Genomic DNA, 12,661 nt, shown 5'->3' with positions numbered 1-12,661 from the left:
ATCTGATTTGTTACTAATGAGTTCTGAGCACTGTTCCTAAGTTCTGTTGTCCACTAAACTTGCAGTAGTTTATTGCTGTAATAGCAGTGGCTGATGAAAAGTGGGGGAGGGAGTTTAGCTTGGAGTCAGCATATGCTGTGTCAGGAAAATGCATGGGAATAGTCTGCATTTTCAGATTTTTTTTCTTGGTTGGTTTTTTTTTTTTTTTTCTGTAGTTAACATCTGCTTATACCAAAATCTAGGGTTTTTTCTTATCTCCAGCAAGTAATTAATTCCTTCAGATGGACATGGGGCTTCTGTGCAGTAAAATGAAAAAGACACTTTCAGACATTTTCATAAGTCTTTAGCAATGTCAGATCTGGTTATTACAATACTGTCTGCTATGCTTGAAATATTGTAATATACTTTAAAGTCTGCATCCTTATGCTCTGGCAAAACGATGGAGATTTCTCTGGCAATATTTCCTTTTGCTGGCTCTGTTTCTAAATCATTAAGCTAGAGAGTGATGCTTTTTTGCAATTTCCTCAATACCTGTGCTATCCTTAGCTTTCAAACCTTGTAGTAATGGCTCCAAAAGAAGGAATTAAATACAGCTACAGCTAAGATTTGAGGATGTCTCTCAAAATGCTCTTTAGGTTGTATGATTTTACTCCATTTTAAGTGTTTTATTGTCCATCCCTAGCAAAAAGTTATGACCATAGTCAGCTCCACATTTCAACCTCTAGCACAACACAGTGAATTCCAGCTCTGTGTTGTAAAATGTTTGAAAGATGAGACAAATTTGCATTCTTTTGTACTTTCATTTAGTTTTCCTGTACAGCAATAAATAAAGTGCCTTGTTCCATCTGTTTTTCAGAGAGTGCTGTAGGATTGTTGTTTACATCATCTTTTGAGGATGCCAATGAAGCAGAAGTTAGAAAAAGTAAATCCTTAAGAAAGAGACATAAAAGTGCAGTGGAAGCTGACTTAAGGGAGATGCCATGGGAGAGCAGGAACAGGAACCTGAGTGGAGATGGCTTAGTGGGACTCATGATAAACAGAATCAACCAGGAGGCAAACCCTGGAGAAATCGTTGAAAAACTGGGAGCTGATGCCAAAATTCTCTCTAGTGCATTACAGAAAAGCATAAGGCCAAAAACTCTTAATATCAGATCTTCCTCTTTGGAGTCGAAGAGAGAAAGCCTGGAGAAAGAATCCAGTGATGAAGATGCAGCCTTTGATTGCAGTTTTACAGATAAAACAGAATCTCCTGTTATTTTTGATCTGGAAGACCTGGATGCAGAACCTGAAACACCTACATCAGTGAAAAATTCCAGTGAAAAATCCAAAAGGTTGCAAAGAAAGAGCAGCTTTCTAGTAAAGCCAGTTGAAAAAACAGATGTTGAAACTGGATTTGATCCATTGTCTCTGCTGGTTGCTGAGACAGAGCAGCAGAAGGAGGAGGAGGAGGAGGAGGATGACAGAAGTGTTTCGACTCCATCTGCCAGAAGAGATTTAGCTGAAGAAATAGTCATGTACATGAACAACATGAGCAGCCCTTTGTCCAGTCGTGCCCCAAGCATTGAGCTGCAAAAACCCTTTGATGACAGAAATGCAAATAAAAGGAGCCCAACCATTATCCAGCCTTGTAGGAGGTCCAGCCTTCCCCCGAACTCCCCAAGGCCACCCAGTCTTACCAAATCCAAGAGCTACCACTCAAAAAATGAAGAAAGGCCAAGGGACAGACTTTGGTCTTCCCCAGCTTATTCCCCAAACAGCCCAGCCAAGGAGCAGCCCCAGGACACAGCCAGTGCATTGACACTTGTGTCATCACCATCGTTCAACTTGGACACACTGCTAACTCCCAAGTTTGATGTCCTGAAAAGCAGCATGTTTTCTGCTGGAAAAGGGGTCGCAGAGAAAGCGAGCAAGTGGTACTCCAAATTTGCAATGTATGCTGCATCTGCAAAGGTAAATGGTTTTTTAAGAACATATATCAGAACATAAATTGGGGAAAAGCTTTGTAAAGGTTTAATTACTGACTTGCATGCGATGAATCCCTTGTGTGACGTGTCATTGTAGACTGTGTATATTAAGGTTTTTTTAATCATGTTTGATATGCCAGAACCCTAATTTTAATATCCTGAATAAAATTTTAGTCTAGCTTGGGTTCTGAATATATTTAATGGGAGAACACAAGTGTGTTGACAGAACAAAGACTGCTCTGGCTTCCCTTTTTAACCTAAAGAAGAAACAAATAAATAAATACTGTTTTGAAGTCTTTATTGCTTTTATGATAAGGGGAAATCTGGTTGTATTGGTTACCAAAATAATTTAAAGCTAGTTTTGATCTGAGGTCATTTGTTAGAATGTTGTTTGCTGCTGCCTATTCAAACCAAAACTACTTTTGTTCCCAGTCCTTGGGAATGAAGAGAGACACTTGCCTTGTCCATCCTAAAGTATTCCTACACCTGCTGATAATTCTTGTAGCAATGAGGTGAAAAAGTTATATTATTAAAATGGTTATGATTTCACTTAATTATTTTTGCTAGGAGAGTCTTTTAAAAAAGAATCCTGGTGTAGCTGATTAATCCACAGTGGGACTTTACTTGTCTTGCATTGGTTCTGAACACAGGTCTAGGATCCTCCAAGGAGGGAGGGTCATGCCTGGAATTTACTGTGAAGAAGAAGGCTGCCCTTTTTCTTTTTTCTTTTTTTTTTAATTTATTTTTAAAAATATTTTAAAAAGTTTTTTGCTTTCCTTTTATTTTCTCACTGGAACTGCTTTTCTTTTCTCAGGATCAAAATTCAGACCGAGCAAGTGTTTCATCTCTTGGAGCTCTGGACTCAGAATCTACTTCTCTCACTGATGAAGATGCTTGCAATGATTTTGAAAGTGCTTCTCCTCAGGAGAACACCACATCAGAAATTAAGGGAATTAGCATCAGCAAGACAAGCCTGGAAAGCTCAGCTTCCCATGATAGTTCAGCTAAGCAATTTGACCAGTGTGGTAAGAGACAGCTTTTGCATGGCATACATCAATCTGAACAAAAACATTCCAGTTTTAGAACTTGTTCTTTCATAATTTTCAGTTTAAGATCACCCTAGTCATTAGTCCTTTTCGTGGAAGAAGTAAATTTTTTCTTTTACTACCTGAAAACTCCTACTCAAACAGGAAACCCTTTCAGTCCCTGAGTATTCATGTATACACCTTAGTTGTGTAACTTGCACAGCTCCAGAAAATATCCATAAAAACATTATAACGATGACTTCCTTGATCTGGTTCTATTTTCTAGAAGTAGTAAAAATGCTTTTTAAAAATCTGTTACAATTTTCTAGAAGCCACTGTTGAAGCTGATTATCAGACAGATTGTAGATTTTCTTCTTTTTTTTTTTTTTTTTTTTTTTTTTAATCTGTGCTGGATAATTGGTCATGACTGTATCACTTTGTGGTGTCATTTAGGGTACAAACAGCACCTCTTGTCCTTTCCTAGTTTTTGTCCACACAGAAGGTGTGACTATGAATTACTTAAAATTTGTTTCCAAGCTACCAACTTGGAAACATATGGAACATATGGAAATTGTTTGTTGGTAGCTTTTATTTTTGCCTTTTTTGGTGCTGGGCAGATGGCAGCCTCACACTCCACAGTTCTGTACCAGTGTATCTCATTTGTTGCATCTTCCATCACACATTTTATTATAACTGCAGTATTGTTTGAGCAGGAAAACAGGGTGTTAAAAATGCACTTTCTGAATAACTGGTACTTTGGGCTGCTTCTGTTAACAGGTTCTCTTTCCAAGTTCCCTTTACCTGACAAATCAGAGTTGGTGTCTTCCTGCAGCACCAGCAGTACCAGTGTGTTCCAGAACTACGCCATGGAGGTACAGGATGATTTACTGATTTAATTGATAGACTTGAAGCATGTGTCTTTAAATATGAATATTATCTGTATCTCTGGTCAAGTTCAAAGCTTCAAACTCAAACACTGAAAGACAGATGGATATTTCTGTCACAAAGTAGATTTAATTTCAAATCCTGTTCTGGGAAGGTCTTTATTTCAGTCACATCTTTTGGGCCTTAAAGCTTCAGTTCTCAAGAGTTTGCTATTGGATGCAATTGAATTCAGGCATCTCAATCCCTTGTGGAGATAAATTTGTTCAAAGTGAAAACACCAAGTCTGAAGTAGCACTGGATGTTTAAAGACATAGAAGAGAGAACTACTATTTCTTGGTGTAACTTCTAGTAAGATCACTTTTCTTTTCACTATTAGGCTGGTTTGGCTGGCTCTTCATTACTGTCTTTCTTCATCCCCCCCAGATTTAGGTTAATGACTGTTTATTTGCATCTTTTTTCCCCATCTCTGTAATACTGACAGTCACTACAAAAGCGTGTTTAAATTCTAATAAGAATTATGTAGCTGCATAAATATTCCTTTACTTTTATGCTTGCAGATTATCGATAACATGTTATTGTTAATAGAAACATTATTAAGCGCCTGGCTGATTTTAATCTGAGAAGCAATAAGAGGATGAACTTGCATGCAAGTGGGAGGAATAGTCATCAAAGGGCTAAGATTTTGGCTGTAGTTTTAAGTGCTTTGTGACACAAAAGGAGCTTTGGGAACATGTTCTAGTGGGTTCTGTTCCTGCCCTGTGCAGGTCCTCATCTCGAGCTGTTCTCGGTGTCGGACTTGTGACTGTTTGGTTCACGATGAAGAAATCATGGCAGGCTGGACAGCAGATGATTCAAATCTCAATACCACATGTCCCTTCTGTGGCAATTTATTTCTGCCTTTTTTAAGCATAGAAATCCGAGATCTTCGGCGGCCTGGACGGTAATAACAGTATTTGAATTGACCTCAATTTTAAATGCTTATATTGGGAAGTGCTTTTTGTTTGGGTTTTTTGGAGGGTTTTTTTTGCATAATGTTTAGCTTTTGCTTTCCCTGTAGGTATTTTCTGAAGTCAAGCCCTTCTACAGAAAATATGCAGTTCCCATCCCTTTTCTCCAGTCAGAGTGGGAAGTCCTGCAACACCACAGCCACTGTAGGCCTCACTACATCTCTGATGTCTGTCCAAGAGGACATCAATTCAAATAGGTAAACATGCATTTCCTGCCTAGAAATTCCTCAGCTTCTCTGTGCATATGCATGTATTTTCATCAACTGAAATAAATTCATATTATATTATTGGAAGAGGAGAGATTGATTTGAGAGAGGATGTCTCTGCTGCCTCTCCCTTAATCTCTCAGCTGGCCACATCACGCTTTCTCTGCCTGATACGCTCCATTTCATCCCTAATATAAAAATTCATGTTGGTATTTGTTAGTCTGCAAGTTTTATGAACTCTAAGGACATATGTGTTCATTATCAGTGCAAGGGGAATACAACTTGCACTTTAACATGAATGAGTGTGGTGACTGACAAGGCAGAATTCAGACTGTCAGGTCCATTATTTCCAGTTTATTTCTGTCTGTCTTTGTACATGTTGGAGCACTCAGAGTAAAGCAAAAAGCTGAGATTGTTTTTTCTTTTTTTTCTTCTCCTCTAGCAAATCTAAGCAGCATGACAATATTTATGCCAGAAGTATCCAGATCCCCTCAGGAAGAAGACAAAATGCCCCTGGGTCAGAATGTACGAGTCACCCTGTAGCAAGGAGCATCAGTACATTTGGTCCTTTGGAAGAAGATGAGAAGGAAAACCAGAAGATCAGCCATATCATTCCTACTGGTAGCCTGCCTGCTACTTTGCAAGGACCAACAGTGTGTAGCTTTTCTACCTTAAAAGTCATGTTTTCATGTTTGCCATTGATTAGAGATGTGTAACATCATTAAATTACAGTAAATGCTAGGTTGTATCATTTTTAAACTCATGCTAGTTGGAGCTTTTAGATGTTGCTGCAAGTCATAGGGAACAGAAGCATTTATAAGACCTTGTAAAGACAGTTGCATTCATTACATTAGTTACAATTAATGGCATTTTTTCTGTTCCTGCAGGATTCCTTGGGCCTGGAGTGGCGCTTGCCTAGTCCTGATCCTATAACGGTTCCTTACCTCAGTCCTCTTGTGGTGTGGAAAGAGCTTGAAAGCTTACTTGAAAATGAAGGGGATCATGCAATAACGGTAGCAGACTTTGTAGATCATCATCCCATTGTGTTCTGGAATTTGGTGTGGTATTTCAGGCGCTTGGACTTGCCCAGCAACTTACCAGGATTAATACTTTCTTCTGAGCACTGCAATAAGAACTCCAAGGTATGGAATCAGATAGGGAACACTGGTATGTGAGGAGTTTTCCCATACAGGAAATCATTACATGAATCAGTAACTCATAGAAATGTGTCTTGCACTATGCTGAGCCCAGTCCTGAATTGGTAAAGAATGTGTCAGCTGAGGGAAGATATTCAAAGCTCTGGAAGATGTGCTCAGCAGTCCTTGTGGGGGGCTGGTGTTTAGGTCTTACTCATCCCGATGCAATTTGTGATCCTTACTTTCAAGGAGGGTAAGTTGCTAGTCAGTTTTGCTGCTATTTGAGTAGCTGAGCAGTAGAAGGAGGAAGTTTAGATTTTAGGGCTGTAGAAAATAGGCAAAACACTTATTTGCAATCTCGTTCAGATTTAGCTTTCTGTATGTAGTGCTAATAGCAAAGCTTTTTACCATGAGACCTAGAGATGTGAAGATCGATGTTAAATACAGAACTCCTTTGTCATGACTTTGTAATAAAATGCCTTGGTGTGCTCTCCTGTTCAGATTCCACGGACCTGTATGTCAGAGGACAGTAAATATGTTCTTATTCAGATGCTATGGGACAATATGAAATTGCATCAGGATCCGAGGCAGCCTCTGTACATTCTCTGGAATGCTCAGAGTAAGTTTTGTTTCCTGTGGATTTTGGTGGTATTTTTTAACAACAATTCTCATCTTGAGCAACTGAAGCATGTATGTTGAGAAAAGATGTCTTTGTGGATAGTTCACATGAGCTACAATACTGGTTTTTGATCATGCTGCTTTTTGTCTTGCAGGTCAAAATCGCACTCTTTTGTTTGAGAGTGAGTGTTAAGTTTGGTGTTGCTATTCTCAGTTTGGGTGACTTGGTTTGGAAGGGAGGTTGGTTCTGTGCTTAGCAGTAAACTGCTTGAACGAGTTTTAGTTTTCCAGCATTTCTGTTTCAAATCATTGACTGATATTGCCAGTGGCTTTTTCTTCACTTGGATGGGAGGAATGAGAGGGAATACATTTCATTGATGCCATTCATCCATTTAGCTCATGTTCTTATTTTTAGAATTTGCTTACTCAGTTTTGTTGCTGGTGTTGTATCACACACCTGAAAATAGCTCACGGCCCATTGCATCCATTGAGTTTTCTTATGTGCTTTTTGTGTTCTACATTGATAATTTTTTTTTACTTTTGTTCACTACATACATGTCAATATTTTCAGGGTCTGTAGCCTTTTTTTTTAACAACTCTGTACTTGCTACACAAAGAATCTATTTATTCTTACAGCCTTTCTAATGTTTTTCAGCCCAGAAGTACCCAATGGTCCAGTTATTGCAAAAAGATGATGACTCCTTTAACCAGGAGCTCTTGAGGAGTATGGTGAAAAGCATTAAAATGAATGATGTGTATGGACCAATGAGTCAGATACTGGAGAGGCTCAACAAGTGGCCACATATTAAAAGACAGAGGTAAGACCACCAAGGTGCCTAGCTGGAACAGAGTCAGGCAGTAATCAGCTTATTAATGTGAATTATGTTTTCCTAGGATGTTTTTAATGAAAAACATCACTGTTTTTCACCAGTGTTCTCAAATTTATCACATTGGTAAATTTTATGGTAACTTTCACAAACTTAGTTTCTCCTTTTTTTTTTTCTTCCATTTTACTTTTTCCTCTCTCCCTCCTCTTTACAGCCACCTCTGTTTTTATACCTCTGAACAATGGGAGCTAGGGATTGTGTATGTATGTGTATATTTTGTTATTGAATGTTATTTATAAATTAGGTGTTTTAAAACAAAAACCCTATATTTGTTTCCAGGGTGCATGGGTAGCTTTGGGATTTATTTTTAAGTTTTCAGTAGAGGACAGAAAAGGAGCTAAGAGAGCTTATATATAGGCAGGGTTTTTTACATTAGCAGTGGATTTGGTGACAATTAATTCCTGTGAATTTTCATTTCTTTCCTGGATTTACTGATTTACAACAGGATATACAACAGGCTTGTCAACAGCTGGAGCACTGACAAGGTGTTTGCTTGTCTGCCTGCTTCTTCTAATGTGAAAATGCAGAAAAGCAAATTCCTTGCCTGGTTAAATTTTGTGGAATTTGGTTGAAAGTTTGTGTGTTTCTCTCTGCATGCACTTGGTGCAACTTCCAGGGGACCTACCCATGGGTTATGTCCATATGTGTGGAACCCAGGGCATTCTCCAGAGCTCAGAAATGACAATATTTTGGAGGCACAATCAGGAATTATGTTCAAAATGCCTCTTTTTGATAAATTGTCTTTAAATGCTTCGATCTATTTTTAATAGAGATTGATCTGTGCTATATTAGTGCAGTATATAAATTGGGTTTTTTACCATTTCAGGAGCCTTTACAGAGAAATACTGTTTCTTTCACTTGTTGCCCTGGGAAGAGATAACATTGATATAGGTGAGTTCTGGCAACTATTCAAATGAGCACAGATGATGAATTTATGCAAAATTACTTGTTCAGCTTCCAGAAAAAAATAATCTGTAAATTAGATGTGTACCACTCTGTGGTTAGTGCCAAATAAGAAGGACTTTAACAGATATTTTGTGCTGATAAATGCAGCTGTCATGGTATTTGGGTGGTGCTCTTGAGCTTGGTATCTGAAGTTGTTTTTTCCTTGCTGCAGATGCTTTTGACAGAGAGTACAAAATGGCCTATGATCGTCTCACTGCTAATCAAGTGAAGAACACTCATAACTGCGATAGACCACCAAGCACTGGAGTGATGGAATGCAGAAAGATTTTTGGAGAACCATATCTTTAAAATCCACCTGTCTAAAGAGGTGATATCTATGACGTATCCCTGTGTAAAATAACCACTTCAGTCACAAGGAACATCTCAGTCTTCAGTGTTCAGGAATGCGCGTGCGACGGGCTGTGGCAGGAGGCCTCGGGAAATTCGGCCTGGCTGCAGTTGTGGAGATGGACAGAGAGCAAAATGGGCCAAATATTATTTCCCCGTCCCTTGTCCTTTCTGCAAATCAGTGTGTGGAGAGGCAGGTTCTAAACAAAATCAGTTCTCTGACTTGGGACAACATATTACAGCTCCCTTAAAAAAAAAAAAAAATTAAGTAACGGGTGGACAGAAACAATGCACTGAAACTAATGTGAGCGAAGGAAATTCTTCAAAATCTATTGTTTACATAGAATATTCATGATGTTATGAAGAGCATACAAAGTTGTATTATACATATTTTAAATTGTTTATAGTAAGTTGATATTTTTTTAATTTTTTAAATTACTGGAGTGAATTTTAAACGGACTTGCTGCAGAAGCAATACAGTGCTTATTTTTTTTGCAGTATACTGCTATTTATAGTAACATGTCCAGTTACTTTTTGAAGAGTGATTTGTTTTTAAAGCAGAATAGAAAATGTTAACCTTCAGCTAGACAGTACTGGAGATCCAGGATTTCTCTCATGCACACTTGGAAAACATTACCACAGCAATCAGAAGGAAGGTATGGTAAATTTTGCAAAACTAATGAATACACTGATGTCTCTATAAAACACTTCTGTAGAAATCTCCTCTTCCTCTTGTGTTCCCTTCCCTCCCCACTCCCTAGGAAAGGGAAAGCACGTTGAAGAGTCCTCTGGATTTTGTTATGGACTAGCCCATCTCAGCTGTTGGCATTTGTTAGTGTGGAGTAAATGCCAGCCTGCAGTGAGTTCTCCATGAACACATGGTGGTTGTGTTTGAAACACTCAGCACAACATCACATCATGCCCATCCAAAGCCTCTAACTCAAGTACATTCAGCAAACTTGCTACAGGGAGTTATAGGGAATGTATTTTATTGGGGCATATTGTGCTCAGTTAAACATACTTGGAATGTTCTGTCTCTATTTCACAGGCAAAACAACTTTTTTTTTTTTTTTTTCTCTGAAGAGAACAGTTATATCAGTCCTTGTGGTGGAGTCATGGCTTTTGCCTTGTGTTTTCTTGTTCTAGACATCTAAAAAATATTCTGTGCTCTCAGTCACATAGCAACTCCTCACCAGAAGGTAGGCTACAGGGAAAATATCAGAAGTCTTGCATGGAGGTGGGAAAACAGACATTGAACTGTATAAAACACCCTAAACAAATTTAAGTCATGCTTTAAAAAACAGCTTTACTTTAAGTAATCTTAATTATTTTCCACTTCTAATTTCTTTTAGTTGTTGCTGTTATAATACTTCCAAATATTCAACTGTTACATTAGATTTTATATTGCAGTCTGCCTACGAGTAGGTAGGTATTTTTAAAAACATCTTTAGTTTTCAAGTATAATAAACTAGCAATATGCATTTAGGCAAAAAGGTAAAAAACTTTAAAGCTCACATTTACTTTATTAAGTGAAATAGGGTGAGCCTTAGAGGCTTCAATGAAAAGTAATGCTGCTATGAAGCTTTGTAACCTCCTCCCAGACCTCTGTAAAGTTGTAAGAAGAAGCTGCCCTAAGAAGAAAGGATTTAAAACATGTAAAGCTGCAGGTATGTGCTGATGACAATTGCAGGATATAGTCCCAGATACAGCTTCCATCGGGTAATGCCTCTTCTCTAATGTGCTGCTAATTATGTAGCTGACCTTCTTGAAAGTATCCCCCCACCTGAGGTGGAGCTAGCAATGCTACACTTACATCTTTCACATTTAATTTATTTTAACAATTTATGATGCTCTTTTGTACTGCCACGCTTGTACAGTATCTTTGTGCATGAAATAGAGCTCCTTTTTTCACCCAGGTACATGGTAGAGATAGCCTCTCCATTCCTCTGAACTATTGTGAAATAAACAGGCTATCTTTGAACACAGTCCCTGTAAGTACCCCTTAGTGTGCACGGCTGCTCTGCTCTGTACAGTAGGAATGCTGCATTACCATGGAAATCTTGCCTCCAGTAGTTGCTGTGTTTATGCTCATAGCTGGGGTGCCGTGGGGCAGGTCGTGTTCCCAGCTCCCTGCAGTTCTGTTTCCCATTTGCCACTGGGGCAGCCATGGTTCTGCAGGACCTTCAAGCCATGAAAGGAGAGAGAACAAGTGCTTTTTCCAGAGCTGCCGTGGGGTGTTAGAGGGGCTGAGCTATGACCCAGCTTCCCACTCCCATTCTGGGGTGGCTGAAGAGCCGAGCCCAGTCCCCATCCCCAGGACACGGCGCAGGTGTGGGGGCAATGCTGGCACACGTGGCCCTTCCTCCATCCTAGTCCCAGCCTCCTTGTAAGGACTTCCAACTGCCTCCAGGCTTACAAACCCAACCAGTTTTACTTCTCTCCAACATCCCCCAGCACTATCAGGGAGTGGATACTGCACTGGAACAGGTTTGTCCGTGCAGCCTTCACACAATCCCTCTGTTCCTGCATCCCCGGCGTGGCTCTCCTGAAGCGTTGCCAATGTTAATTTGGGTGTGCTTTTAAATTACTCTATCATACAGTAGCTCATCAAGTGAAATCATTATACTTAATGAATTGTTTTATAAAGTCAGTCCACTGTAGAAATATATAAAAATAGAGTTGGAATAACAACATACTATAAGGGGGAAATTTTCCTCATTCGAGTCATAATGTTCCAAATGTATCCTGAGGTCAATAATTTTGAAGCATCATACAATTCATTGTTGAAACAGTTTTCAAATCTCACCGTCCTTTATTAGAAAAGCAATTTGACTATATTTTCCAATACCACAAAGATGAATAAATAAAATATTTGAGACATATTTTCAATTTAAAATTTTGTATGAACTGAATTTTCTCCTTTTGTGTACTAAATAATGCTTATGTCCAAAACCTTAAACAAAGGTTTTACATTTGCAGTGCAATATATATTTTGCTTTACTTATCGTTCCACTGGAATAATTATTGGAGATGAAATACTGAAATGTGAATAGAAATTGTGCTGTTTCTCTGACACTGCTGTGTCCCATTTGAGGAGGTTTGCTGTTGGTACAGTTACAGCCTGATGAATTTGACTTCCATTGGCAAATTAAATGATTTGTATCCCAAGAAAGAAAATTCCTGCATGTAAAATCTTAGTGTAACAAATGGGAGATGCAAATAGTAATAACAGAGAGGGGTATTTCTGGATATTATCTCATTGGGATTTTAAAATGGTACTTTGTTAGTCTGCAAGCAGCACTTTTTAAATGAATGGTTGTAGATTTGTAAATATGTAATGTTTAAATTTTATTTACGAAAAACCAGTATGTTGGATGTTTGCTTTGGTTTGTAGTTCCTTTAAAATATGCAAAGTCAATGTTCACAATGTTAAGGGTTTTTTTTCTGTCTCATCCAAAAAAAAACCAGAAAAACAAAAACATTTTACAGTGAGTCAATAAAATGTTTAAAATCTTTCTGGTTATTTTCATTAACATTTTATTAGATTGATTAGAGTGACAAATGTCTGCAACTCTTAACCACATTGTGTGCTCCCATGAGGTGTTAACAATAAACCTCTCAGGTCTGGTGATGTCAGTGG

The 12,661-nt window shown here is 38.5% G+C and overlaps 1 protein-coding gene across 3 annotated transcripts in view; it reads left to right on the top strand.

The window, feature by feature from the left end:
• DENND4A (DENN domain containing 4A) overlaps nucleotides 1–12,652 on the top strand; it is a 49,214-nt gene extending 36,562 nt beyond the window's left edge. The window contains exons 22-32 of one of the 3 annotated variants that reach the window (XM_062501271.1): nucleotides 857–1,950; nucleotides 2,779–2,962; nucleotides 3,767–3,861; nucleotides 4,639–4,814; nucleotides 4,932–5,078; nucleotides 5,530–5,740; nucleotides 5,975–6,229; nucleotides 6,725–6,842; nucleotides 7,497–7,659; nucleotides 8,555–8,619; nucleotides 8,846–12,652. In XM_062501271.1, coding sequence (XP_062357255.1) covers nucleotides 857–1,950; nucleotides 2,779–2,962; nucleotides 3,767–3,861; nucleotides 4,639–4,814; nucleotides 4,932–5,078; nucleotides 5,530–5,740; nucleotides 5,975–6,229; nucleotides 6,725–6,842; nucleotides 7,497–7,659; nucleotides 8,555–8,619; nucleotides 8,846–8,982 — 2,645 coding nt within the window. In that variant the 3' untranslated portion in view covers nucleotides 8,983–12,652. Of the gene's footprint in view, nucleotides 1–856; nucleotides 1,951–2,778; nucleotides 2,990–3,766; nucleotides 3,862–4,638; nucleotides 4,815–4,931; nucleotides 5,079–5,529; nucleotides 5,741–5,974; nucleotides 6,230–6,724; nucleotides 6,843–6,996; nucleotides 7,387–7,496; nucleotides 7,660–8,554; nucleotides 8,620–8,845 lie in introns of those variants that run through there. The other 2 variants (XM_062501270.1, XM_062501272.1) reach the window with 2 other exon arrangements.
• Nucleotides 12,653–12,661: the final 9 nt, after the last annotated feature.

The sequence above is a fragment of the Cinclus cinclus genome, chromosome 13, assembly GCF_963662255.1.
Source record: "Cinclus cinclus chromosome 13, bCinCin1.1, whole genome shotgun sequence".
Lineage (NCBI taxonomy): Eukaryota > Metazoa > Chordata > Aves > Passeriformes > Cinclidae > Cinclus > Cinclus cinclus.
The sequence above is the reverse complement of the archived record's forward strand: the minus strand, read 5'-3'. Positions and strand labels throughout refer to the sequence as shown.